This window comes from Muntiacus reevesi, chromosome 1 (genome assembly GCF_963930625.1).
Source record: "Muntiacus reevesi chromosome 1, mMunRee1.1, whole genome shotgun sequence".
In the NCBI taxonomy this organism is placed as follows: domain Eukaryota; kingdom Metazoa; phylum Chordata; class Mammalia; order Artiodactyla; family Cervidae; genus Muntiacus; species Muntiacus reevesi.
The window spans coordinates 57,867,275-57,893,880 of record NC_089249.1 but is presented as its reverse complement, the minus strand read 5'-3'; the positions used below and the strand labels follow the sequence as shown (position 1 = coordinate 57,893,880).

Sequence of the window (26,606 nt, the reverse complement as noted above, 5' to 3'; positions counted from 1 at the left end):
GCCGCGGCCCCAGCTCCGGTGCCTCTGATAAACCTCACCATCTGCAGCTCCGCCGAGACGCTGCCAAGCTTCAGTCTGACAAGCGATACGAGACTTGGAGATACACCTCCGGTTGGCTGTGCGCTCCGTGCCAGCTCTGCAGCTCCCCGCTTTCCCCGCGGGGCCCATATGTGTTGCTTCAGGTTTTTTAAAAAAGCACATCGCCTCCCGTCCTCCCGTTTTACCAGAAGAGGTGAATCAGGACTTGGCAGCAGACAAAGTGCTGAGGCTTTTTTCTTTCTTTTATTTTTTTTTTTTTGGCCTCGGGCACAAGTGCTCTAGTGGCGGGTGCTCCGTGCTCTCAGACGAAGGGGTGGAGCTGAGGGTGGACACGTTCGAGCCGCTTCACAGCAGCCGATGCTGTCCAGGCAGCTCCGGGCTTGGTCTTCTGGGTTTTGAATACCGAGCTCGGTTCAGCCAAGGCCCCCTATTCGGTAGAAGTGGGAGACGTGTGTACAGTTTAGCACAGGGCTTGGCGCATGACAAAATCCAATGACTATTTATTCAATGATCCTATTACTGTAGCCTTGATTGCACTGAATGTAATCCTTACTGCTCTCAGGGTTGGCTCCAGGAGGTGTGTTCGCAGACATAGAACACAGCTTCCTCAGAGTGTGGCTTTCTCCCAAGCAGGTGAAAAGAGGGTGGATTCATTCATCCTTTCGATCTGCGGAGGCAGCTTCTCTAGACCCCAGGGGTGACGCGGTGGGCAGAACCCTGCTCTCAGGGAGCCCACATCCCTGAGGGAGAGACGGGCAGTAAAGACAGGCTTGAAATTAGTGGTGAGGAGTACCAAGAAGATGAGGGCTGGGCTTGGGGTCAGGGGAAGCCTTTTGGATAAGATGACACGTGGACCAACCCCCGAGAAAAGCGAAGGAGGAGCCAGTGGGAGTCTGGGGAGGAAAGTTCGGGCAGAAGGAGGAGTGAATGTTCCTGAGGCCAGAGGCACCTGGCTGGCACTCCTGAGGAGCGGCAGGGACTGGGACGAGGCAGGAGAGCTGCTAGGAGCCAGTTTGCGGGGCCCTGGCCTTGGACCTGGAGGGGTCGGAGCACCGGGCAGGCAGTGGGCAAATGGCTGTGTGCCCAGCCCTGAATACACAGGCCCCCCCACTGCTGCTGAGCCTCAGCCGTGGGTCGGGCGTGGACACTGGGAGCCCAGGTGGGCGGTGGTCCCACCAGCCCAGCCCAGCCCAGCCCAAGGGTGCAAGGTAGAGACACAGGCCAGATCCCGGAAAAGTCATCATGGGAGGGCTGCTGGGCTCTTGGGAGTGAGAAGAGAATCTGGTGGGATGGCCCTGCCGCAACGGGACAGCTGGAGCCGGTGTCTGCTGGACTCTCAAAGTGGGTGTCCTGACTAAGGCTGAGAGGCAAGGCCAAGGCTGGAGACAGACGGCTGGAGCCATCGGCTGGTTATGAAGGCCACAGGACGGGGCCACCCAGGAGGGAGTGTGGTTAGACAAGCCAGGAGACCCGGGACCTGAGTCCGTGCATGCCCAGACTTCAGGGGGACCAGCAGGGACCAGACCAAGGCCAAGGCAGAAAGCCAAGGAGAACCCGGGACGGGGTGTGGAAGCTGGGGTGGAAACGTGTGTCCAGAGGATGGGACGCTGAGCTGGGTGGAGGGCTGGTGCGTGGACAGCAAGATGGGCCCAGGAACCCCTGGGCCTGGCAAAGTCACCACCGTGACAAGGTCACAGTCCCTGCGCCGGTGGGGACAGAGCTGATCGGCTGCAGGAGAGACACTGGAGACAGAAAGTGCAGACAGCTCTTCTGGGGGGGATTTCTGCACAAGGGAAGAAGCAGCTAGAGGCACAGGCCAGGCGAGGAGGGAGGTCTCCCTTCTAAGATGGTTCAGTTACGGCACGTCATTGTGTGCTTGAGGGCAGTGGGGTCAGCGTCTGGAGCAGGATGGGACCTGTACCTGGGTGCAGAGGAGGACGGAACCGTTCCCTGGGTGTGGAGGACAGAACCGATCCCTGGGTGAGATGAGGACGGGACCTGGTCCCTGGGTGAGATGACGAAGGGACCTGGTCCCTGGGTGCAGGAGCACACGGGCAGTGGGTATCCGAAGCACAGGGCATTCCCTTCCAGTGGCTTCTGTTTCCCCTGTAAGCAAGGAGGAAGGTTATCCGTGATAGAGGGAGGAGGCGGATGGGAAGGGAGGTGGGGAGCAGACAAGGATTCCTATGCACCCGCTGCTGGTGGGGTTAGTGTCTCGAGTGAGGGGACCCAGGTAGGGCTCCATGGCCTGTCCTCTTTGGCTACATCGGGCACTTGGAAGAGGCCGTGAGTCGGATTTGGCCAGAGTTAGGGTCTCGCCCAGACAGGAGGAGGCAGGTGGAGGGGGCGGGTGGAGCACAGAGGCAGTGGGTCATTATAAAGATGGAGCATGGCGGGGAGTATAAAGATGGACCGTGAAAGTCACTCAGTCATGTCCGACTCTGCGACCCCATGGACTATACAGTCCATGGAATTCTCCAGGCCAGAATACGTGAGTGGGTAGCCCTTCTCTTCTCCAGGGGATCTTCCCAGCCCAGGCATTGAACCCAGGTCTCCTGCATTGCAGGTGGATTCTTTAGCACCTGAGCCACAAGGGAAGCCCAAAGATGGAGTGTGGTGGGGGGTATGATGATAGAGCGTGGCAGGGGTATAAAGATGGAGCGTGGCGGGGTCGTGGAGGGAAGGTGGGTGTTGGGGGTCGGCCCTCAGGGAAGGGAGCTGAAAGTTAGGGAGTCCTTGGACATGGGGCTTGGTTTTGGAGCGAAGCGCTTATTGGTAACAAGGGCTGAGTGTGAGCAGGGAGGTGACCTCCGGATGGGAGGAGGACGCGGAGCTGAGTCAGAGGTCGTCATGGAACTGAGTCAGGGGTCGTCACGGAGCTGAGTCAGGGGTCGTCACGGAGCTGAGTCAGGGGTCGTCGAGGAGCTGAGTCAGGGGTCGTCGCGGAGCTGAGTCAGGGGTCGTCGAGGAGCTGAGTCAGGGGTCGTCTGTGTGGACGGCACGAACGGTGCTGAGGTGGGGTGGGTGTGAGGGGCTGACGTCCTCTGGTCGGGGCCGGGGAGGTGGCAAGCTGACCCAACCAGGAGGAGCAGGGACGAGGCCATCCTCCCTCCAGCACAGTGCTTCCTCTCAGGCAGTGGGTCCCTAAGACATTCACCCTGGGGTGGGGGTGCTGCCAAGGGGCTCCTTCAGGTCAAAGGCAGTAAAGGGAGCAGTCAGCGAAGATGTCGAGGAAATCGGGAACAACCCTGTCCATCTTGCAGCCTTCCCTAAAGCCCTTCCCTGCGGTGCACTGGCTCCCCTCTGCCTCCGGGCTGGACTTGGTCTGATCTGGAGTGGGATGTGGAGTCAGGCCTCCCAAGATCCAGTTGGACCAGGCGTTCATCACCCTTCCTGCACAAGCCTGCTTTCACACCTGCTATTCTCAGTACCCTCTCCTCCCAGCTCAGATGCCGCCTCCCGCAGGAAGCCCCCCTGGGGAGCTCTGCTGGAGGTGTTTGTCCTCCTCTGTGAAGACCCACAGCTCCTCCTTTGTCTGTCTCTGGTGTTGGGCTCTTGTTCCCATGGTTCCTATCTTGGGCAATGTTTATTTACGTGCCTTCTTGTCGAGGTTTGGGGATGGACTTGATCCATGGACCGTGGATGCTGGGGGATGGGCCCTCGGCATCACTGTCATCTAACCGGGCGATGACAGGTAACTCATGCAGCCTCATCAGACTCAGCTTTAACTAAGAGTGGGGACATGCGCTTCCTTTGTGGCTCACTCTCGTGGTTCTGCGCTTGGCACACGGAGCCCTAATGGCTGTTCCTCTCCTTAATGCAGAAGTAGCTTCGGACCAGCACACAGCCCTGTGTCTCCACGGGGCCTTACCAAATGCCTTTCAGGTCCACATGCCCAATAAATATGCATTTGCTGAATTTGGGAAAGATTGCTGTAAAACTTTTCCTGTAACGTCTTTTAAAAATTCAGAGGGGTTGAAATATATACTCATATTTTTCTAGCTCCTAGTAAAAATAGTTTGCATATGGCTATGAAAAATAAAAATTGTCCACGTCCAGCTATGCCAGAACTATAGTTTTAAAGTATCAAGTAACAAAAAAGACTTTTCATATGGCTCTACAAGGGAATGAATTGTGTATGAGACCTACCACTTTACATCAGAAAGAGTTTTTTTCTCAACTTACTAAGACTATTTATAGAGAAAATTGCTTTGAAAACATTCAAGAAATGGAAAGTGTCCTTTTTTCCATAGATGTGTCATTTTGCAATATCTAGGAGTGCGTGTCTTTGGAAACATTTTATTTTACAAGAGATGTTTAAACACGTTCATCCTCGCGATGTTTTATTACGATCCTGATTTTAACACTGGATCTTTTGACTTTTCCTAAATCGCTTTTTATGTGCAGATTTTCAAAAACATTAAAACCATCATCAAAGCCCTTATGCTCATTGATGTTAACACAACTGGTCTGGTCCAGCCACATGAGCTGAGGAGGATTCTGGAGACCTTCTGTTTGAAGATGAAAGATGAGGAATACAAAAAGTAAGTAAGCAAAGGTGCGCTGAGACACTGCTCAGTCGAAGCGTCAACCAGTTTCAAAATGGGACCTGTCAGGTTTACTGGGTCCAGGCAGCGTCTTCCCTCCCACCTCCTCTGTCTTGACTGTTTTCTTTTTCTTTTTAAAATAGTTCTAACACTGGGTTATTTTTCTAACATTTATGTTATTTATTTACATGACTGTGCCAGGTCTTAGTTCCAGCATATGAACTCTTAGTTGCTTCATGTGGGACCTAGTTCCCTGGCCAGGGATCGAACCAGGCCCCCTGCAGTGGGAAGTGCAGCGTCTTAGCCACCATACCGCCAGGGGAGTCCCTGTCTTGACCATTTTTAAAAGAGATACTCAGTCGATGTTCCTCCCATGTTCCTGAGGCTCTCCACGAGTTCTCAAAAGTGAGAGCTAACGGTTCCAATTCCTCCAGCCCGCCTCGGGTGAGAGTCAGCTGGCCTGCAGCTCTGAACACATCTTGGTTATTTGAGCCATCCATCACCAGGGTCTCCCTCTGCCCGCCTGGCACCACGCCCTCCGCCACCCGGGCCTCCAGCTCACAGATGACTCCCGCTCCGGGCCCGGGGTTAGGAGAAGAGTGAACATTTCAGCCTTTATTCTTTGGTCGCTGTGCTCCCTCGGCCCTCCATCCTGATGTAGCAACGGAAGCTGACTTTCCCTTTGAGGTCTGTGCTTGCCGAGTTCGGGGCGGGCACGGCAGCAGCGGGGAATGCAGGGGCCGCTCCGTGGCATTTGAAAGCTGCGGCCACCTGCTCCTGACTCGAGCGCAGTGTGTGGAAGCGGCACATTTTTTGAGCCTCCAATAAGCTCCATGCTCAATAAGCCAAATGCTCAGATTCTGTGGCTACCTGACTTTTGAATGGATGCCTCTGGAAGGGGAACCCGTGTGTAACCTCAGTCAAGAGGTCCTTGTCCTGCCTTTTCCCACTTTTCTCAGCACCCTCCAGGCCATTAACAAAAGTAACCCACCTGATTATTTCCCCCTGAGCCTAAGGGTTTCACATCATACTGCAGTTATAAATTGCTAGTAAAATGGGACGTTGTGGTTGCTTACGTCATTTTATTAAATAAAGACGATGTTGCCTCTGTTAGGAGAGGAATTTGCTCCCAGAGCAAGGAAGTCTGCAGGGCATGTGACAACAGCCTCACGGACCATGGCAGGGCCTGGAAAGCATGGAGACTTAAAATATGGATATTTCTGAGTCTTTTGAATATTTTCTTCTTCTTTTTCTCTTTATAACCCACCTCAGAATATAAAAGACATAATAGATGTTTTAATTTTTACATCTTTCCGACTGGGAAAATGTCCAGAAAAAGATCCAAACAAAACAAATTAAATAATTTTGTGCACGCAATTATAGAGCAGAAGCAACACTCTTCTAAAACAGGCAATCAAAATACAAAACAGTGTTTTATTTGACAATAAACCTTGTGTTTGGCACTGCAGTCTCCAACCTAGTAAATCTATAAAAAATGTTACTGTCTGTTTCCCCATCTCACAAGTATTGAATAATAAAGAACTCCACAAATTTTTATTTGAGATTTTTTTTTAAGCCTCAAAAACAATACTGTTTGTGTGATAAGGCTGGAGGAGCTTAACATAATAGAATTGCTTTCCTTTAGAACGGAAATGGGGAAGATCAAAAGTAGACCATTTCTTCAATTGCTTTAATGCTTTTCTTATTGAAGCTGGAGAGAATATAGTCTTTCCTTGAGAAGCTGCTTCAGTATTAGCTTTGCCTTTTCAGTGTTTCAGCAGGAAGCACAATGCATTTTTGAATCCTTTCTTTTATCTAACAGCTTTCTCTTTAATATCAGCCTTCAGCATGGGTGGGGGGGGGGTGTGTGCACAGGGAAGTAGGAGTGGTCTGGGCTTTGAAGCCAGGCATGCTTGGGGTCAGGTCTGTGTCTGCCCTCCCTAGCTTCCTGGGCCTCTCTGAGATTCAGCTTTCTCTTAAAGAGACGGGACTCAGGAGCCTGCCTCTCCAGGCTGGAGGAAGTCGAGGAAAGTGCAAAGTGTGCCTGCCATGTGCCTGGGACATAGTAGGTGCTCGTTTCACAGCGATAATCTCATTATCATGAAGACTCCCGGGGTGCCCTCTACTCTCTGAGAAATAGCTCTCTTGAGGCTGCAGGACACCGTCGAGCCTGTGGAAGCGAGAACTGGGGGAGACGGTCATTGCCGGGTTCTGTGCTTGGCCCACTGTCCTGAGATCCGTGGGGTTTTCTCTTCCTTCCCCATCTCACACCCCTCTATTGTCCTATGCACCGCCTTGCAGGACAAAATATCTAAATCCGGGTAAAATCATTTTTGTTACCTTGAAAAACAAAGAAACAAACAAACTCAGTTGGTCAGCCTACTGCCTGGGCAGATGAATGCAGCCCAAGGCGCAACTGTAGGTGGTGATGCTGAAGAGGTTTATGTGTCCATTGGCATCGTCTCCTTTTTCCCTAAGGCAGTCTTCCCACGTGGCCATCTTGCCCTGGGCATCTGCACACGTGTGACTTCCCCCGCCTGCAGATCAGGTCCCTGGGAAAACGGCCTTTATTGCTGCATCTTGGGAATGGGTCTGACTTGGGATTGGGAATGCCTTGATTCTTGTTTTTTAAAAAAGAAAAGGCTTTTGAGATACTGCCTCCTTGGGAAGTACCGAGGCTTCACTTTTGAATCGTATCTGTAGGAAATATTACCACGGGCTTGTGTCTGCCTGTTCTCAGCGACCGTGTAGCGGGTGTTACAAACGCCGGTGCGCTGAACTTTAGGAAAGGTCAGGACCCTCTTGAGCCAGTACCAGTTGGAAGGAATGCTGAGTTTTCAGAGGAATCAGGAGAGCTGGTGACAGGGTTTTTTTTTTATTAGGATGCTGACATTTTCCTGGAGCGGCAGAGCAGCGGAGACTTTCTGCAGGACAGCAACTCGGAAAGGAGCCCATCAGGGGCCGCCTTCTGGGTTCCTGTGCTTACAGCTTATGTCTGCCAGGCAGAGTCTATGGATGAAAGATGGAGCTATTTAGGGAGTCTCAGTGTTAACATCTGGCAGCTATCATATCTCAAGATAATTTTTCTTACTAGGACAATAGGCAGGATTCACCAAAGTGGAAAAAAAAAAGGTATGCATTGAAATGAATACACGACATTACTCTTTGTTAAATTTGGAAAACAGAAAAATAACAAATACTTTAAGTGATAATTACTAAATTTTTCAGAAAGCAGCATGAAATTAGATAATTATAGAAACCAACGCATATGGAGACAATATAACCAAACATTTAAAAACTGTCAATTTTTTTATAAATGTAATAATGCAGAAATTATCTAGAAAACCATTTATCAAGTGGCAGATTTGAATAATAGAAATTTCATTTTAGAAAGAAAAAAGAAAAGAATCCAAACATTCCATTTATCTTGACTTTAAAAAAAGAGTGTCTCTGTATATTTCAGGAAGAGACATTGCTTAAGTGTTTTAAAAATTTCTCTTCCTATACATGCAAGGCCTAGAATGCTCCAAGAAAAGCTCCCCCCTCCCACCTTTAACTGCTTTAAAGTGATATGCCATCCTGGGCATGGCTTCTCTCTGTGAAATGATGTACTTGGTCAAGAAGGTGGGATGTGTTCTGTCCTCCCCCAGCTCTAGATTTGTCTGGTTATAGAAATCCTATGCTGACTCATGGCCCAGATCCATCCCCCACCAATTATTAAAGGAAATGGGACCTGCTTTTGCTGTCTGAGTGCAGAGGTGCCCCTCACCCACTCCCACCAGAGAGGGGAGAGGGCCCTAGGGGTGCATCAAGGGCGTTCCTTTCATGGGTCCTAAGACATTCCTGTCCAATCACATCGATACACAGCCCTCTGGAGGCAGAGTGATGAGATTTCCCCCCGCCAAATACCTCCTTTTTATTTATTTAATTTATTTTTAAATTGAGGCATAGTTGATTATGTTAGTTTCAGGGGTATTTGCATTTTAAAAATCTCACAGTAACATTTCTTAGGGTTTACTTCTATTTTCTAGCTCTAGCTGGAGAAATGCATTAAAATTAATGCCAGCCCCAGCGTAAAGGTACCTCAGTAACAAACCTGCTTCATTTAGATGCTCTGTATCAGAATTTCTGAATACTAATGAATGTTCCTATTTTAGGTTTGCACAACACTACAATATTGATAAAGATGCTGCAGTGGATTATAAGGTTTTCTTGAAGAACCTCAGTTCAAACAATGACTTGAACCTTAAATATAATATGGGAAGTCAAGGTCAGTATTTTTAAAGCACACAGCTAAAGATTTCAATATCCTTTGGCGTGGTAATTCCTTGTCTATGACTCTGTCCTGAGGAAGTGCTTTAAAGCATGGAAAATGCATTATCCACCAAGACAGGCATGGTACCCTTATTTGTAAGATGACATTAATGTCTGGCAACAGGGAAGGGGTCAAGTGAGTCACAGCTTATCCACATGGTAAACGGTGCAGCCACAGGCAACGATCTTCCCAAAGTTATAACTTGGTAAAATGTGTGTGGGACATCAGTAAATGATTAGAAAGGAACTCTGAACCATGGATTGTCTTTTAAGTGGTACATCTCTGGGTATTTGATTCTTTCTGCTACCTCTCTATTTTCAAAAATTACTGATAGTGAACATGTAACTACTGTTTTAATGATGGGACACATCTTGATGCAAAAGGGGCCGTGGTTGAGTGGTCAGTGTAGTTGTACCAGACAATGAAAGCCAGGCTCACGTAGGCATACAGCCTTGAGAAGGAAAAGCTTTCCTCGTGCTGGTGGAAGTCCTAGCCTCTGGAACGTAATGCCTGGGGTTGCACAGTTGTGCAGAGAGCAGGGGTCCAGCTCCTCCAGGCTAGACATACGAAGCAAACAGCAGGAGGTTCTTCCTTCCAGGCTCTAGGTTGTTTGAAGAAGCAGTTTTCTTGCCTCAGGGGTTTGCCACGTGGGACCGGCTCATTCAAGATGGGTTGTCACTGTCTGGGATCAGCACAAGTGATTGCAGCAAATATGCATGGACTTCCTTCTCTGATTCCCTGATCTGCCTGACTAGCAAGCTTAAAAAAAACACGATAAATTCTCAGATTTCAGCCTAGTTTCACTAACCGAGATAGTGTATAGCAGACCCCAGGACTCTTACTTTTCAAAGCCTTACTAGTTTGGGGAATTACTAGACAATATGACCTGCCAAGGACCCTATCATCCTTTACATTGTGTTAACTCACTTGCAAGTCACTGTACTAATAGGCCCTTCACTGCGTACAAAGCCAAGTAAAATACTCTTGACTTTAAGTATGGGTGTGTGTGTGTACAGGTGTGTGTGTGTATGTGTGTGTTTGTAGGTATAAGTACGTATATATATATGTTAATAGGACCAGTCCTGTTAATATTTTAATAAGATGGATAAGATAAAGCATGTCACATAAAATAATCTTTAAAAACATCTATTTACTATGCTCTGTGTAGTTACTTTATAAACCTTAACTTTCAGTTTTACTTTTCTCAACAGCTTTGTGAGGTGGATATTATTATCCCATATCTTAAGAGGAAAAAACTTGGACTCAAGGCTGTTAAATGAATTTCGCAAAGTGACATAGCTAGTTTGTGGTAGAGTCAAGATTTGAGCTGTTAAGCTCCAACTCTTTGCAGTGTCTGACTCTTTGCGACCCTGTGGACTATACGGTCCATGGATTCTCCAGCCCAGAATACTGGAGTGTGTAGCCATTCCCTTCTCCAGGGGATCGTCCCAACCCAGGGATAGAACCCAGGTCTCCCGCACTGCAGGCGGATTCTTTACCAGCTGAGCCACCAGGGAAGCCCGAGAATACTGGAGTGGGTAGTCTATCCCTTCTCCAGCAGATCTTCCTGACCCAAGAATCAAACTGGTATCTCCGACATTGCAGGCGGATTCTTTACCAGCCAGCTACCAGGGAATCACTCAGTTCCAAAACAATTTAAATGCCTACAAGAGAAAAGCAAAGTGTCATGGCGTTCATGGGAGGAAGAAGCATGCCTGATTAAGGGGGCACTTTTGCAGGACTGGGGTTCACAGGACGCGTGTGATGAGCACCAGGGGAGTGAGCACTCTGGGCTCAGGGCCCTTGGGGGTAACATGTTTGGCAGAAGCCTGGGGCTGTGCGCACTTAGCTCAAGTGGGACGGGAGGTGGGATCTAGCCTGCTTACAGAGCATGTTCGTCACCAGCAGGTTTATGTACCTAACTTGGGAGTCATAGTAATCGACTTCACCTACAGAGTGTGTTTTCCGGGCCAGCCACCAGCCTGGATTTGCTCCTGTGCTGGGTCTTTTTGTATTTCCTGCAGCCCTGGAAGGCAGGCACTGATGTGGATGAGTAACAAGTTGAAATAAACAACCAAACCATTCCTACCACCCAGGAATAACCACTATCAGCATTATTCCTGGCATCTGTCCATACCTCAATATGGAAAGGAGAGACAGCTTTCTAATCCTAGTAATGTTATACATCTTTGAATAAAGCTTCTGTTCCACTTTTCAGATTCATTTCGATGATACAAACTATCCCTTTGTCGAATGGTTTTGCTCTCCTCTATTGAATACATTCTCTTGAAGTGCTTTATTCTCTTTGTCTTCTTCCTCTGTATACATAAGGATCATCTTAGGTCTTTTAACTACCTCTGTAATTTGATTTTCACTAAGAACCATGTTGCTATGTCTACTTTATTTATTGGATAATACTATTTCCTTTGGCCTACTATATTGTTTTCCTCTCTCACTGTTTTATTATCTTGTTATTGAACTCTTGTTTTAATGAATTTGTGTTCTTATTAAAATGTTCTGTAAGTAATTCTGTACTTGATTTATGTTTTCTTCCAAGGCGGGATCCTTGATTTTTCTCATTATATTCCTCTCCTTCTTTATCTATCCACCAGCCCCCTTCCCCTAACTTTTTTCCTGTAGAGTCTGTGTCAAAAGAAATTTGGATTGATTGAGCATATTTATTCCATTATACTAATACATCTTCAGCTAATCCCAAATAATGTAGCAATTCACATGAAGGGCTTCCCTGGTGGCCCAGGGGGCAATGCAGGAGACACAGGTTCAATCCTTGGGTTGGGAAGATCCCCTGGAGGAGGAAATGGCAACCCATTCCAGTATTCTTGTCTGAGAGGTCCCTTGGACAGAGAAGCCTGACCGGCTACAGTCCATCAGACTGCAAAACTGTCGGACATGACTTAATGGCTAAATAACAACAAAAAACAACTCACATGAATTACAAGAACTTTAAGCAGCATTTTCTGAATTCTTTTCTCCTTTGTTATTGCTGTCATATATCATACTTTACATACACTATAAACACAGGCAAACTGCAGCTAGGTCAAAAAGGGGGAAAAAGCAAAACCAAAAGACTCCTCTGAAACCCAGGGTACATTTCTCAGCTTCTGTTGTTCTGCTGAGATTTCCTGTCTGTTCATTCATTAGTAGTATATTGTCCTTCATATTCTCAAACACTGTTACTTTAACATTTTAAAATACTTTAAATTTTTTTATCTGGTAATTTCAACATCTATATCATTTCATGATTTGGTCTTTACTGATTTCCTTTTAAAAAATGTGGATCATAGTGTCCTATGGTTTTTTGTTTGTTTTTTGTCTGTCTAGTAATTTTGGAAATTATCCTAGATATAGTAAATTTTGCCTTGTAGAGACTTATGAATTCTATTATGTTCCTTTGAAGAACTTAAGTTTTTGTTTTAGTAGCCAGTTTACCTTAGTAGAAGACTAAACTCTGTCTTCGCTGACAGGGTTAACATTTGAAATATTTGTTCTGCTGTTTCGGCCTTCACTGGGCATCTCATTTTCTGCTTTGCGCATCTGTAGTTTCTGGTGTTAGCCAGAGATTTTGGCAGGTTTTATTCATAGGCTTTGGAGATCCTCTCCTATCCCTTTTTCCTTTATTTTTGTGCTTTCCCTCCTTACTTTCCAGTCACTGTGGTAGTCCCGAATTCCCTTTTTTTGATTCCTAAAACCAGAAAGATCCTGGATTTATATCCAAACTCTAGGCACCTAGCATAATGTTCCAGCCAAGGCCTGCCCTCAGGCAAAAGGCCAAGGAAACAGGAAACTCAATGAGTTATTTTTCCATCTCTCCAAATGTTGACTCCAGCTTATGTCATTTGCTTTCCAATACCTTCAGAGAATTTTCTGTATATGTGTTGGCCAGAGTTTGTCATTGCTGTGTGCTGGGAGGGTTGCTTCAGTGTGAGCCCATCCACCATGACCAGAAGCAAAACTTTCTGGCTGCCCACATTAAGTTTCTCCTTGCTTCAGTTTATCCCAGTGTAAATTTGGGGGGAATCAGGAGGGGGCAGTACAAATGCACAGTTAAAATTTTATGTTAAATGTATTTATAAATTTATTAATTTATATTTTATATAAGCTATATAAAAGTTATATTTATAGCTATAAAACTATTTTAAATTTATTTTTTTTTGCTTTGCTAATGTTTACCCTTTTTCCTTTTGCTTATTTTTATTAAGTATTGTAAGAAAGGCGTCTCCAGTTCATACATTTATAGTGACCCACTCTGTACATAGAACAATATTTATTTTCTATTAATTTTTCATATTCCTGGATTTGCTGCTTTTGTTTTTAATAAGCTATCATCATCTTGCTTATCAAAAACGCCATCTGTCTGAGCAGACGAGGAAAGGACAGTGGGGTGTGAGTTCCTTTTGCTGCACCTTCGACATACACAGCTGCCCACTGAAGTTGTTTTGCATTTCCTCTCCACTCCATTTCAAATCAGCCAAAATCCTTCACAGGAGTTTTTGGGAAAATCAGGAGGGGGCAAGAATCATTAAGCTGCAGAGAAGAGGGAAAGCTGGTCTGACCATGACGAGAGGAGCCGCTGAACGTGGCACGGCTGAATTTGTCAGCCACCTTTTGTGGCATCTAGAGCTGCTCCGCCCGCTTCCCGCATACTGGCCTGCGTGTAGAAAAGTCACTCACCATGGGTTGCTGCAAATGGATGAGCTTGCTGCTGGGGGAGCCCCCATTAGAGCAGCAGCAGCCCCCCAGGGCAGAGCGAACACAGGAAGAGGCATCGGAAGGCAAGGGGGAGACCCCCCTCCCTGAGGGAGAGCGGCAGCTTCTGGGTTCAGAGAACCCACGTCTCAGGCACTCGGAGTACTGGAACCACAGAACTCCAGACTGTGTTCTAAAGGACTGGCTTTGCATTTTATCGTGTAGCCACAGGGATCCACTAGAGGAGACTTCCTTTCTTTCCTTTACTTTTCTTCTCTTTTTTCCGTTCCTTCCCTTTTTGTGTATGTGTGTGAGGTAGAAAATGGAATTCCAGATGACTAGCAGTTTGTTAACTGCAGCTGAGTAGTTATAAGTGTGCTTAATTTGAGTGGAGCTTATTTGCAGACATTTTAGGAAATAAATCTGGGAAACCATTTGTGATTCTCTGCAGTCGACTTTGAGAAAGAAAACGGCTATATCTTAGATTTATTTTATTCTCTTTTATTATAAAAGTAATACATGCTTGTCGCACAAAGGCCAGAAAGCACAAAAACACAAACCCCGCTTCCCCATAATCCTACTGCTGTATGCTTTTGGTGTATTATCCTCCCGGGTCTTATTCTGATGCATAGATGGATGGATGGACGAAACAGGGAAATACACAAAATAAGTGTTAAAGTAAAAATTAAATTATGATAAATTGTCTTTTCTTTCAATCATGAAACAGTTTCAAGGAAGATTTTTTGCGTTCATGATTTAGACAGGCCCTTTGTTTTTAATATCTGTGAGCCATAATTTATAAAACCAACCTTCTATTAGTGGGTATTTAAGTTGTTCCATTGGAGAAGGCAATGGCACCCCACTCCAGTACTCTTGCCTGGAAAATCCCATGGACAGAGGAGCCTGGTAGGCTGCAGTCCATGGGGTCGCTAAGAGTCAGACACGACTGAGCGACTTCACTTTCATTTTTCACTTTCATGCACTGGAGAAGGAAATGGCAACCCACTCCAGTGTTCTTGCCTGGAGAATCCCAGGGGCGGGGGAGCCTGGTGGGCTGCCGTCTATGGGGTCGCACAGAGTCGGACACGACTTAGCAGCAGCAAGTTGTTCCATTTTCCCCCGCTTATAATCAGTACAGAACATATCCTTGCCCATATGCCTCTGTCCTATTTTTCCTCTAGTATAAGGTTCTAGAAGGGAATTTGAGAATATTCAAGTACCAGGATTTCTGCATACAAACCAGAACTGATTTCTTTCTTTGTCATTTGCCTTAATCCCTGCCTATTTGACAAGTAGGGAAAAATTAACTGGTGTTAATTAGACCTTTTAAATTACGAATGAGTCTGAGCAGTTTTTCATACCTTGCTTGGCTTTTTAAAAGTCCTTTTTAAAAATGTCAATTACCTGTTTAAACCTTAGTCTATTGTGTGATTGGGGATTTATGTTTATCTGACTGATTCATGAGAGCTACTCATATATTGTGAAAATTAAGTTGTATTTCTCACATATATTAACAATAGTTTTTCCCCGTCATTTTTCTTTCATTGTCACCTGTGTGTTTTTTAACCAAGTCAAAATTAAATATTTATGTTGTCAGGACTCTCCATTATTTACATGATTTCTGGCTCTGATGCATGCTCTGGAAAGGACTTCTCACACAGTGATTATGTATTATATGATATTCATCTTAATTTTCTTCTTCTAATTTTATGGTTTTATTAGTCTACTTAGTGTACATTTGCTCTGTCTAGATTTACCCTAGATAAGATAGCAAGTAGATTAATTTTATTTTTTTCTAAGATGTCTAATAATTCTAATAGCACTCATTAAAATGTGTATGTTTTGGTTTATTTGAGTCTTAATCTTTATCATGCCGGTGATGATGAAAAGGAAGTACTTAATACTTGAATTATGTTTGACAATCTTCATAAACTGAAGTTCTTTTGTTTTAATAGAGGTCCTGTGGGAGACTCAACGAGTCAAAAGTTCCAGAAGAGAGGAACCCCCCAGTTCCGCTACATCTGACAATATCTGGAAAAACTACTCCTTGGATGAAATTGAGACGGCCTTTTGTCTAGAGGTAAGATTGTTTTCGTAGCGCCGGGGTTATCTAAACTGTGAACCAAGAAAGTAAACAACTCTGGAAAACCACCAGCCTAGACATTGTTTCTAAACCGTGTTTTGAACCTACCTCCATCTCCCAGAACCCTGAGACCTCCTCCAACAAAAATGCATGGATAATAATGACCATGATGAGGGACTGATTCTCAAGCGCCTCCTTGGTGCCACTCATGATTTAAATCTAATAAGAAATATTTAGACCTATATACAGACATGGTACAACTTTGCTGAGTAAAACAAAGGAAGGCCTGAATAGATGAAGAGGTCTTTTCTAGTTCTTGGCCTGGAAGATTTAGTATTAACACATGGTCTCCCTACATCTGGGTGTGTATATTTATATGTGTACTCAAATATACATATATATTTTTTGTTGTTCTGAAAAGTTACAGTAGAGGGCTTATTCTATCACATATAACATTTTATAAAGGTATAATAATTAATAAGACAATATGGCAGAGGTGCAGCAGTGAACATTCAAATTGAATTAAAACAATAGTTGGTTAATGGACTAATATTGATATATGACTTTAGCATACAATGTGCAGCATTCCAGTAGAGTGTGATGGGGACAAGGGAGGAGAATATTCAGTAATTATTATTGAGATAATTCCCTAGACAACCATCTGGGGAAAAAAGCTTGGAACTTTCCACTCTCCACACCAAAATAAATTTTATTTGCACCAACTATTTAAGTTTAAAAATAAAAAATATGAGTGAAAATTTTTAATCTTGAAATTTAGACTTTTAAGCATGAAGTAAAGCCCCAAAATCATTAAAGACAAAGATTGGTAAATTTGTCTTAAAATGAAAAAGCATTTGTACAGCAAAACTTTGCATAAACAAATGATAAACTTGGCAAAGCATGTGCCATATAACTGACAGATAGAATAACTGTTCCTAACATATGTAGAACTTTTTATAAATTATTAATTTAAAATTTTCAGCAGAAAATTGTCAATGAGAAAAAATTAACAAAAGCCAATATAGATTAAGGGCATTGGAGGAAGGGGCACATGAATATTCCATTGGTAGATTAGTAAAAACTTGTTTTCCTTGGTTGTTGTTAATGAATTTATTGTTTTCATGAAAACACGGCAATTCTGAAACACATGACCGTTGCGAAAAGATGTAAGCAATTCTGAAAAGTATAAAGAAGAAAGTAATAAATTAAATCCACCACCCAGAAATAATCGAAGGCAACATTTGGTGAACATAATTCTAGGCCTGTCTTTATATATTAATAGAAGGATGGCTGCATCAGTGGGTGGGTGGGTGGATACACAGAGAGAAATAATTTTATAAGAAGAGAATCATGCTTCTCTTTACAAATAAGCCATATTTAATTTAAATTTCTTTGAGTTTACCAGAAGTGAAAAAAAAAATCATCATCATCGACCTCATAATTAACCCTTTTATGGGGCTGCCTTCTCATACCGCTCATGGGGTTTTCTCGGCAAGAATGCTGGAGTGGTTTGCCATTCCCTCCTCTAGTGGACCATGTTTTGTCAGGACTCTCCTCTGTGATCCATCCGTCTTGGGTAGTCCTCTATGGCATGGCTCATAGCTTCATTGAGTTAGGCAAGTCCCTTCGCCGCAACAAGGCTGTGATACCACTCTAATGGCAGACAGTGAAGAGGGACTAAAGAGCCTCTTGATGAGGATGAAAGAGGAGAGTGAAAAAGCTGGTTTAAAACTCAGCATTCAAAAAACTAAGATCATGGCATCCGGTCCATCTCTTCATGGCAAGAAGGGGAAAAAGTGGAAACAGTGATAGATTTTCTTTTTGGGAGCTCCAAAACCACTGCGGACAGTGACTGCAGCCATGAAATTAAAAGATGCGTGCTCCTTGAAAGGAAAGCTATGACAAAGCTAGACAGCATTTTACAAAGTGGAGATATCACTTTGCCAACATAAGGTCTATCTAGTCAAAGCTGTGATTTTTCTAATAGTCATGTACAGATGTGAGTTGGACCATAAAGAAGGCTGAACTCTGAAAACTTGATGCTTTCGAGTTGTGATGCTGGAGAAGACTCTTAGAGTCCCCTGGGCAGCAAGGAGATCAAATCAGTTGATTTCTAAAGGAAATCAACCCTGACTGTTCATCGGAAGGGCTGCCGTTGAAGCTGAAACTCCAGTACTTTGGCTATCTGGTGAGAAGAGCTGACTCATTGGGAAAGATCCTGATGCTGGTACAGCTTGAAGGCAGGAGGAGAGGGGGATGACAGAGGATGAGATGGTTGGGTAACATCACGGACTTAATGGACATGAGTTTGAGCAAACTCTGGGAGATGTGATGAACAGGGAGGCCTGGCACGCTGCAGTCCACAGGGTCGCAAAGAGTCGAACACGACTTAGCGACTGAATAGCAACAACAAATGGGGCTGCCTCTGTGCCGGCTCATGTCATAAGCGCCCCTCGGGTTTTCAGGCCTCGTGGCAACTCTGGAAGCTAGGTGCTGTTACCATCCTGGTTTCAAGCTGAGGAGACTGAAGCTTGAGGAGGTTTAACGACCTGCCTGGGTTACTCTGCCAGAGAGTCTGGGGCCCGCTCTGTACCCCGGGCCCTCTTCATGGCGCAGCCCTCAAGTGAAGCCAAAGATATTTCTGGACTTTGGATATTTCTTTGCCACAAGAGATATTAGGTCCCAAGAGGGACTTTGAGACAAGAAAAAAAGATTAAGAAAGCTGTGAAGAGTTGGAGAAATGACGGTGATTTGAAGGATGTCTCAATTACAGACAGTAAGTGTTGGCTCTGCTGTGAAACTCCTCGGGACTGGCCCCTCCCATGTTTCGTCCACACTCCCTCCGATCTCACAATTTTTTGCTGTTTGTCTTTTGTTCTGAGAGTTTGTAGTATTTACATTCTGTCCTATTACCATATTTCCCCCTTCACCTTCATTTTATATTTACATGAATTCAATACATATCACTCTACTCCAGCGCCCCCCCTTGCTTATCCCTTTCAGAGTACTTTATTTTGATTTATTCTTGGGTTGGCTGGATTTCATTGTCAAGTAATTCCCTCCAGAAAGGCTCATGGGTGCTTTATTCCCTCTGGTTTTTTTTTTTTTTTTTTATACTATGTCCCTTCTGTTTTTTTTTTTTTTTTTTTTTTTAATTAGAACAACTTGGCTGGATATAATTCTTCCACCATTCTTTCTTTTACTCAAAATGTTGTTTTTCTACAATGTCTTCTTGCGCTGGGTGTTCTTGAGAAGAACCCTGAAGTCAATGGATTTTTTTTTCCCTTTTTGTAGATAATTTTTTTTTCTACCATTATGCCTAAAGTATTTTTTCTTGATCCTTGAAATTAAAAAGCAAAACTCAGCTCTCTTGGCATGGAGCATTTTGTTGGATTCCTGAAACACAGTATATTCTTTTGATGAATGAAGATTCAGTTCTTCATTCCAGGAAAAATTTCCCTGTGTCATGTCACGAATACCTCCTCCCTCCATCCTTCCTCCCCACTCCTGTCTTCCTTGCAGATTTCTTTCTTTCCTTCAGTGGTCTCCCCACTTATCCTTACATTGGGCCATCTCTGTCTATCTTTGATGATAACCATCCTCTCTCAGGATCCCATCATCTTTATTTTTCCTCTGCTTTCTTTGAGATTCTGTCAAGCCATTCCGGCTTTTTTGGCTTGCGAGGTTTTAGTTCCCCAACCAGGGGCTGAACTCAGGGCCCTGGCAGTGAAAGGGCTGAGCCCTAACCACTGGACCACCAGGGGATTCCCAACCCTTTCCTTTATCGTTAATTTCAGCCTTGTCTTTTATTCTTGCTGTTCCTAATTTGTTATTAGTTCCTTAGTAACATTTTTGTTTTCTATTTTTTTCATTGTTTTATCATCTTCAAGCTTTTCTTTTAATGAATTTATATTCTTACTTAGCTCCTTTTTATCGTATGAAATCTTTGCTGGTGATATATGTATATATTTTGCTAATGTGTTTTCTTACCAGTTGGGTTGTCTTCTGCTCAATGTTTGTTTGTTTCTTTTCTGTAGACTGTTTGCACAGCTGCAAAGCCATTTATTTTCATCCCATTTGTGCTTAGCTTGAGACCCACTCGTATTATGGTTGTAGTCATATTTTCATTTTCCTTGCTGCACAGTTTTCCATTAGCTATATATACACAAATTATAGACTGCCCTATGCTTGGACATTTGGGTTGCTTCCGGTTTTGTGCTAATCCACATGACGCCACTGTAAGTGGTTGCCTACATATGTTCTGGTGTGTATATTAAAAAGTTTCTGGTGTGTGTGTGCAGAGGGAATTACACCCAGGCATTCCTTGCTAGGTTGTAGGGAACACATTCTCATCTTTCATTGGCAGTGTCCGATTCAGAATGCCAATCTACACTCACACTGGGAGCACGTGAGAATTCCTATTGTCCCATGTACTCACCAACACTTGAAGTCATTAGTTTTTTACATTTTTATAAGTCTGATGATATTTAAATGACATTTCAGCAATAGTTTAATTTTATTTCTCTTTTTACTGATGTGTCAAACAACTTTTTATACTTTACAACCTTTCTTCAGAACATTTTTGGTAAAACTATATCCATTTTTAACAAATATTTATTGGGTGCCTGTGAGCATGTCGCTTTAGTCGTGTTTGACTCTTTGCAACCTATTGGACTGCAGCCCACCTGGCTCCTCTGTCCGTGGGATTCTCCAGGTAAGAATGCTGGAGTGGGTTGCTATGCCTTCCTCTGGGGAATCTTCCCAACCCAGGGGTCAAACTGGCATCTCTTACATCTCCTGCATTGACACGCAGGTTCTTTACCACTAGCGTCACCTGGGAAGCTCCTGTTGAGTGCCTACCACTTGCCAAATTGTGCTTCATTTTAGATCATTATTAGTGAACAAAACAGACACAACCTTGGCTTTCATGGAGATTGCATGACCATATATCAGGGAGAGAGATGTTAAGCAAATACACATTTACAAATATCATTTTCTTAGGGTGGTGTGACAAAAAAGGACAGGGTGTCATGAGAGAGAGTAATGAGGCGTCTCATTTCAATTGGGGATCAGGGGAACACTTATAAAAAACACTTGTGAAAAACCGAAATAAATGTACCTTTTGTTTGTCTGTCAGTACTGTGATGGTTGCCTTGTGTTGTTTCAAAGTATAGTGCAGATACACACTAGTTCTTATGGGAGAAGTTTCATGACATGTTGTTAAATGAAAAAAAATAATTTGTTAAAACTGAAAGTGTGGTATGGTCCCATTGTTGTAAAACTGTAATATACTCTAAGTGATCATGTTGCAGTTTTTGGAACACCATAGGAAAACCTGTGGGTTGTGAGACTTCAGGTGTCTTTATGGGCTTGTTTATACTTTGCTGGATTGCTTGCATTTTTTCTTTTGTTTCATTATGAACAGTAACGATGAAAATTCCAAAAAAATTCTACGTGTGGCAAAGACATGACTTCTGTTTCACTCCTAGGCTTTTTTCCCCTAAGTGCTCTTGATTTTGTCAAAACACTTTCCTAGGAAAAAATCATATTGGAAACTGAATGTCATTAAGATATCAAAATTGGATTTCATTAATCCAATAAATATACCGAGACCAGACTCTACATCTGGCTTTGGTTTCTTTCCACAAGTCTTCTCCCAGGCAGCCCCCTCTCCCTGAGAGAGAGATGGGTACAATTTAGCCACATTTTGGGTTAGTTTTATGCAACTTTCTAAGGAGCTTAGGCCCTGGGAGTCTCTAGATTCCTTTAAAGATTTCTGCCTTAGATTTCCGATATTCCTGTGCACCCTGAGGAAGTCTTAATGAATGTGCTTCTTCTTCGTTTAGTCGATAGAGATCCTTATGTGTATGTTTCCATGTTCCAGCAGCTTTTTAAAAATTTTTTTTTAAAAAATTTCTTTTTGGCCACGCCACATGGCATGTGGGATCTTAATTCCCAGACCAGGGATCAAGAAATACAGCTTTTAAAGACATCACCTTCTACACCAAGTTGGTGGTTCTTTTGTTTATCTTCTTATCACAGTTAGCAGGAAAAAGTGAATTCAGACAAAGTGGAGAGGGTTGGAAATATTGAAGAATATTGTTATTACTCAATAATAAACAGCAGGAAAACCTTTGGAAATAAAACCAATCTACACAGCATTTTTATGAGTCATATAAAAATCAGTGGTTAACCTACTTTACTGCATTTTAGAAGTCCCATAAGCAAAGCTCATTCACCCTGATTCTTTGTAATTCCCCATGAAAAGAAAAAGGATAATTAAAGAAATGTCCAATGTGTACAATGTTTATGAAATTCTTATATTAACGATTTCCCTTACAGTAAAAGCAACTTCTATTTTTAATAAGATGCTACCAGCTTTTTGTTTGATTGACCTGACTTAATCAGGAGCAGCCTAGCATGGGCTCACAGTAAGGATGGCCTGCAAGTATATTAAGAAAGATGTATCAAACTGGCAGATCCACCAAGTATTTTTAGCTCTGAAATTTGAGTTAGAGCTATTATATGTGCTGTTTTTCCCCAAGAAACTTGTCTGCCTTGACAGTTGAGTAGCTGTGGCTGGGGATACTGTTTTGTAGTAAGCTCATCAATTAAACATTTGAAGTTCAGTACATGCCATAGTAACCTTTTTGATCAGTTTTGGGAAGGAAAATGTGAAGAGGTTTTGGTGAAAATAAAGTGGTTGGATGGCTCTGCGCCACTGATTTCTGTGAATGCCGCACTCTAATTTTAATTCACCGCAGCTTTCCAAGTGCTATGAAAAGGTTGAAAAGGCCCTGAGTGCAGGGGACCCCTGCAAAAGTGGATATGTATCTTTGAATTACCTAAAGATTGTCCTCGACACCTTTGTGTACCGATTACCAAGAAGAATTTTCATCCAGTTAATGAAAAGGTAAGAGTCCCATTGTTTCCTTGACATTTCCCTCCCCACCCAGACGTCAATCGTGAGAATAAGGAACAGCTTCATTTATATTTTATTAATCTTTTAGACTTTTTTTGCCACTGAAAATTTCAAACACATACAAAAGTAAAGAGAATAATGCAGTGAACCCGCGAATGCGCCCACCACCCATCTCAAACATTCCACTCCTGGCCAATCATTTCATCCCTACCCCGGCCCACCTCTCCTCTATTGCAGATGTTTTTGAAGCAAATACCAGACATCATATTTCATTGAAAAGATCTCACTATGTCTCTCGATAAGAACTCTTGCAAGAAACATGATGCAAATACTGTTTCACACTTAATAGAATTATCAGTAATATTAATAAACATCCAGTTGGGATTCAGATTTAACTGACTGTCTCCCATTTTCTTTTATAACTAATGTGAGTAAAGATCCAAGTCAAATCTGTACGTTGCAATTGATTGATCTGTCACAGTTTGTTTTTAATCTATAGGGACCCTCTCCATTTGTTTATTTTTTTCCTCCTTAAGATGCATTCATAGAAAAGGTCTGGATTGCTTGTTATGTGGAGTTTCTTAGAGTCTGAACCTGACTGATCGCAACCCACGGTGGCATGTAGCCTGCTCTCCCATCTCCCTCCCGCCACCCCCTGCCCCTGCATTGGTAGATACACGGACCCAGGTACAATTCTGGGGGCGAGAATGCTTCACAGGTGGCAGCAAGAATGCGCGCACTGCTTATCTTTCTTGCTGTGATGCCAGCAGCTGTGTTGATCATCCCTGTGCTCATCAGATCACTGGGGATCGTGAAGTGGTGACACTGTGTGTGTCTCATGTCTCCTTTTCTCACCTGGGGTGCTTCTGTAACGAGAGCTTCCCCCTCCCACCATTTGGTAACTAGGACACAGTGCAAGAGAGGCAGGAGCTCCTTGGTTCTTTCCTTTCGCTTACTGCTTTTCAAAATAATGAACTGTGTTCCCAGCATCCTCTAGCAGTGAGCAATAAGTGATTCTTCTTTAAAAAATATATGATTATGAACTCATGAGTGCTGACATATTTGGTGTGTTTCAATTTATTACAGTTATTATTCCCCTCGATGCTCAGCTTGCCGTGTCTTGGCCAGGGGAGCCTTTTCGTGTTGGCTCCCGAGTCCTGCTGGGTGACCCTCATAAGTCCTTGGCTAGCACTTCTTGGTGTCACGGAACGCCCCAGGCGCTTCTGGGACATCTCTTGCCCACACCTGGAGTCAGCCGTTTCTCCCAGGACCCCTGTTTCCTTTCAGTTGGAAGTGGTATATGTAGACCAACCTCTGGGTGAGGAATACTGTCTGGTTTATCCAGCTTTCTGTCCAGGTAACTAGAAATCCTTTTCTCCGGGGACGTAGGGTTGAGGCTGATGGAAGCTTGTCCTGCAAAACTCTGAATCGTTGGAGGACACCTCGGGGTTATCTGGAAAGGAGAGGCATGAGAGACAGAGAAGGAAAAAATAGTACTGATCTAGACCCCGGCACCTCCTTCCCTTCCCAGCACGCTGTGTGTCACCGTCACTGAAGGCTTTAGGCTCCTTTTAGTTTTGCGTGCGTTGTTTGTTTAATCAGGCAGTCACCACGCAGTGCCTGAGCACGTGCTATCGACCAGGTTCTGTGGTCGACACTAGGAACTCGCTGGGGACTAAGAAAGCCATGATTCCCGCCCTTGAAGAGCTTTACCTGCCAGAGGGGAGGCTGATGTCAACAAACACACATGGAATGAAATAAAACGTGCAGTGTGATGAAGGCTCTAGGGCTTCCCTGATAACTCAGTTGGTCAAGAATCTTCCAGCAATGCAGGGGACCCCTGTTTGATTCCTGGGTTGGGAAGATCCCCTGGAGAAGGGAAGGGCTACCCACTCCAGAGTTCTTCGGCTTCCCTGGTGGCTCAGCTGGTAAAGAATCCATCCACAATGTGGGAGACCTGCGTTTGATCCCTGGGTTAGGAAGATCTCCTGGAGAAGGGAAGGGCTACCCACTCCAGCATTCTGGCCTGGAAAGTCCCATGGACTGCAGAGTCGGACACGACTGAGCGAGGTATATGAAGGCTATGGAGAGGTTGGTAAGGACATAACGGAGAATGATGGGAACTCAGACCACTCTAGGGTGGCCTGGAGGGGCATCTCCAAACGAGTGAGGTCAGGGAGAGCAGCCCAGGGCGGAGCCTCCTGGGCGGGGCCGAGGCCCTGTGGGGGGCTGCCCCGGGAGCCCTGTCCTGGGGACTCGCAGAAGCCAGTGCCTGGAGTCGAGTTGACAAGAGAGCAAGAGGGCAGAGGCGGAGGCAGGGAGGGCTGGCAGGGACTGGGGGTTGTGGTGAGTGAGGGGGTCGCAGACAGGCTTTGTGGGGGGATTCCACCTAGAGACCCCATCTTCAGGCACACAGCTTCCTCCTTGGCCAGCACCTTCTTTCTTCAGAATGTATTTCTAAAAGTCGGATTCACCCGCAGAGTGTGAATGCTTTCCCGAATTTTTATAAGAATTGCCAAGAATTGTTGTTTTCTCGGAAGATAGCAGCGACTTGCATTGCTGTCAACGTGGTGTGAGGGTTCCGGTCTCATGTTCTTTTCAGTGCTGAATATTAACATTGTGTTAAAATATTGATGACCTAAGAGGTATAAAGCGGTAGCCCCCTTATTGCTTTAATTTACATCTCTTGGAGGGATTGTTGAGGTTGGGCGTTCCGTGAGCCCAGGATGCTCTGCAGGTCCACATTGGTCAATGGCCCCACGGATGGTTTTTCAAGTCATTTTCATCACCTTTTTGTTTAATAATTTTTTATAATTATTTCACAGAGAACCCTGTTCTGTCATGGGTGCTGCAGCTGATTTCCCAGCTTGCTATTTCCCTTTCATTATGATTCCTCATTGTTTAGAAGTTTGCATTTTAACATAATCAAACGCATTAATCTTTGTCCTTTGCAACGTCTTCTGTTGCTTCTATCAGTTACCATTCTTACCCAGGCTTGATAAAAGCTCTTTTCTACTCTTCTTGTTTTTCCGTTTCTTTGAAAACAAAAACGCTTCAATCCCTCCTGAAATAAGGTGGGTATCCCAACTGAAATATTTCTTTCCAAACAGATAATTTATTTACCACCACCACTTTTTATGTAATCCTTTCCCTCCCGTTGTTTTTAATGTCCACTCTGTGCCGTTACCTCTATCCATAATTTGGTTTAATGTGTGTTTCTGTATGCTCTCCCGCCAGTCTATAGAGTTCTCTTGTACCAGGACATTTCTGTCCAGGCCTCTGTCTACAGAGCCGCCCGACAGCCCTCATGCTTTCTGCTGAGTCTGGGGAGGGAGCGCGGAGGTGCCTGCGGTCACACTTTGCTCTCCTCTGTTTCTTGAGTTTACATAGTGGTTGTTGAAGGACTTACCCTGATTATGTCACCTTCTAAGCCAGGAAGGGAGAATCCGTGGCTTCTGCCATGAAAGCAGTGGCCTCCGAAGAGTGAATGAGAGGAGGAACCAGCGTCCTGGGCAGCTGGCACTGGGGTGGCCCTGCGGGGGCGCTGGCCTCTGCCTTCCTGTGCTCTCCCCCCAGGCCCCCGAGAAGGTGGCACCGTCGGGACACCTGGTGTTGCTAGAGCAGCTCTTGAATCCCTCTCAATGTTTGTGTTCTGAGCATCACCGGAAGCCGTGGGTCGTCTTCTAAATGTAGACTTAGTCTGTTTGTTAACATACCAGGACGTGCCCATGATTGCGCTGGACATATTCTGTACGACTGTTGTGTTTAAACAATGATTTAAGGGTTCATTAAGAGACCTGTCCATGGCTGTTGACAGCTCTGTTCATAATCACCCCAAACTGGAACCAGCCCAAGGTATCTCAGCCGGTGATTGGATCAGCAAGCTGGTTTACATCCACGCGATAGACTATTTCTCAGCAACAAGAAGGAAAGAACTGTTGATAGCCACAACATGGATGACTCTCAGAGACGTTCTGCTGAGTGAAAGAACCC

At 44.5% G+C, this 26,606-nt stretch overlaps 1 protein-coding gene across 1 annotated transcript in view; it reads left to right on the top strand.

Moving 5' to 3' along the window:
- EFCAB6 (EF-hand calcium binding domain 6) overlaps positions 1–26,606 on the top strand; it is a 242,193-nt gene that overhangs the window by 67,377 nt on the left and 148,210 nt on the right. Inside the window, exons 7-10 of the mRNA XM_065924192.1 lie at positions 4,447–4,583; positions 8,744–8,856; positions 15,564–15,688; positions 22,456–22,604. Coding sequence (XP_065780264.1) covers positions 4,447–4,583; positions 8,744–8,856; positions 15,564–15,688; positions 22,456–22,604 — 524 coding nt within the window. The remainder of the gene's footprint in view (positions 1–4,446; positions 4,584–8,743; positions 8,857–15,563; positions 15,689–22,455; positions 22,605–26,606) is intronic.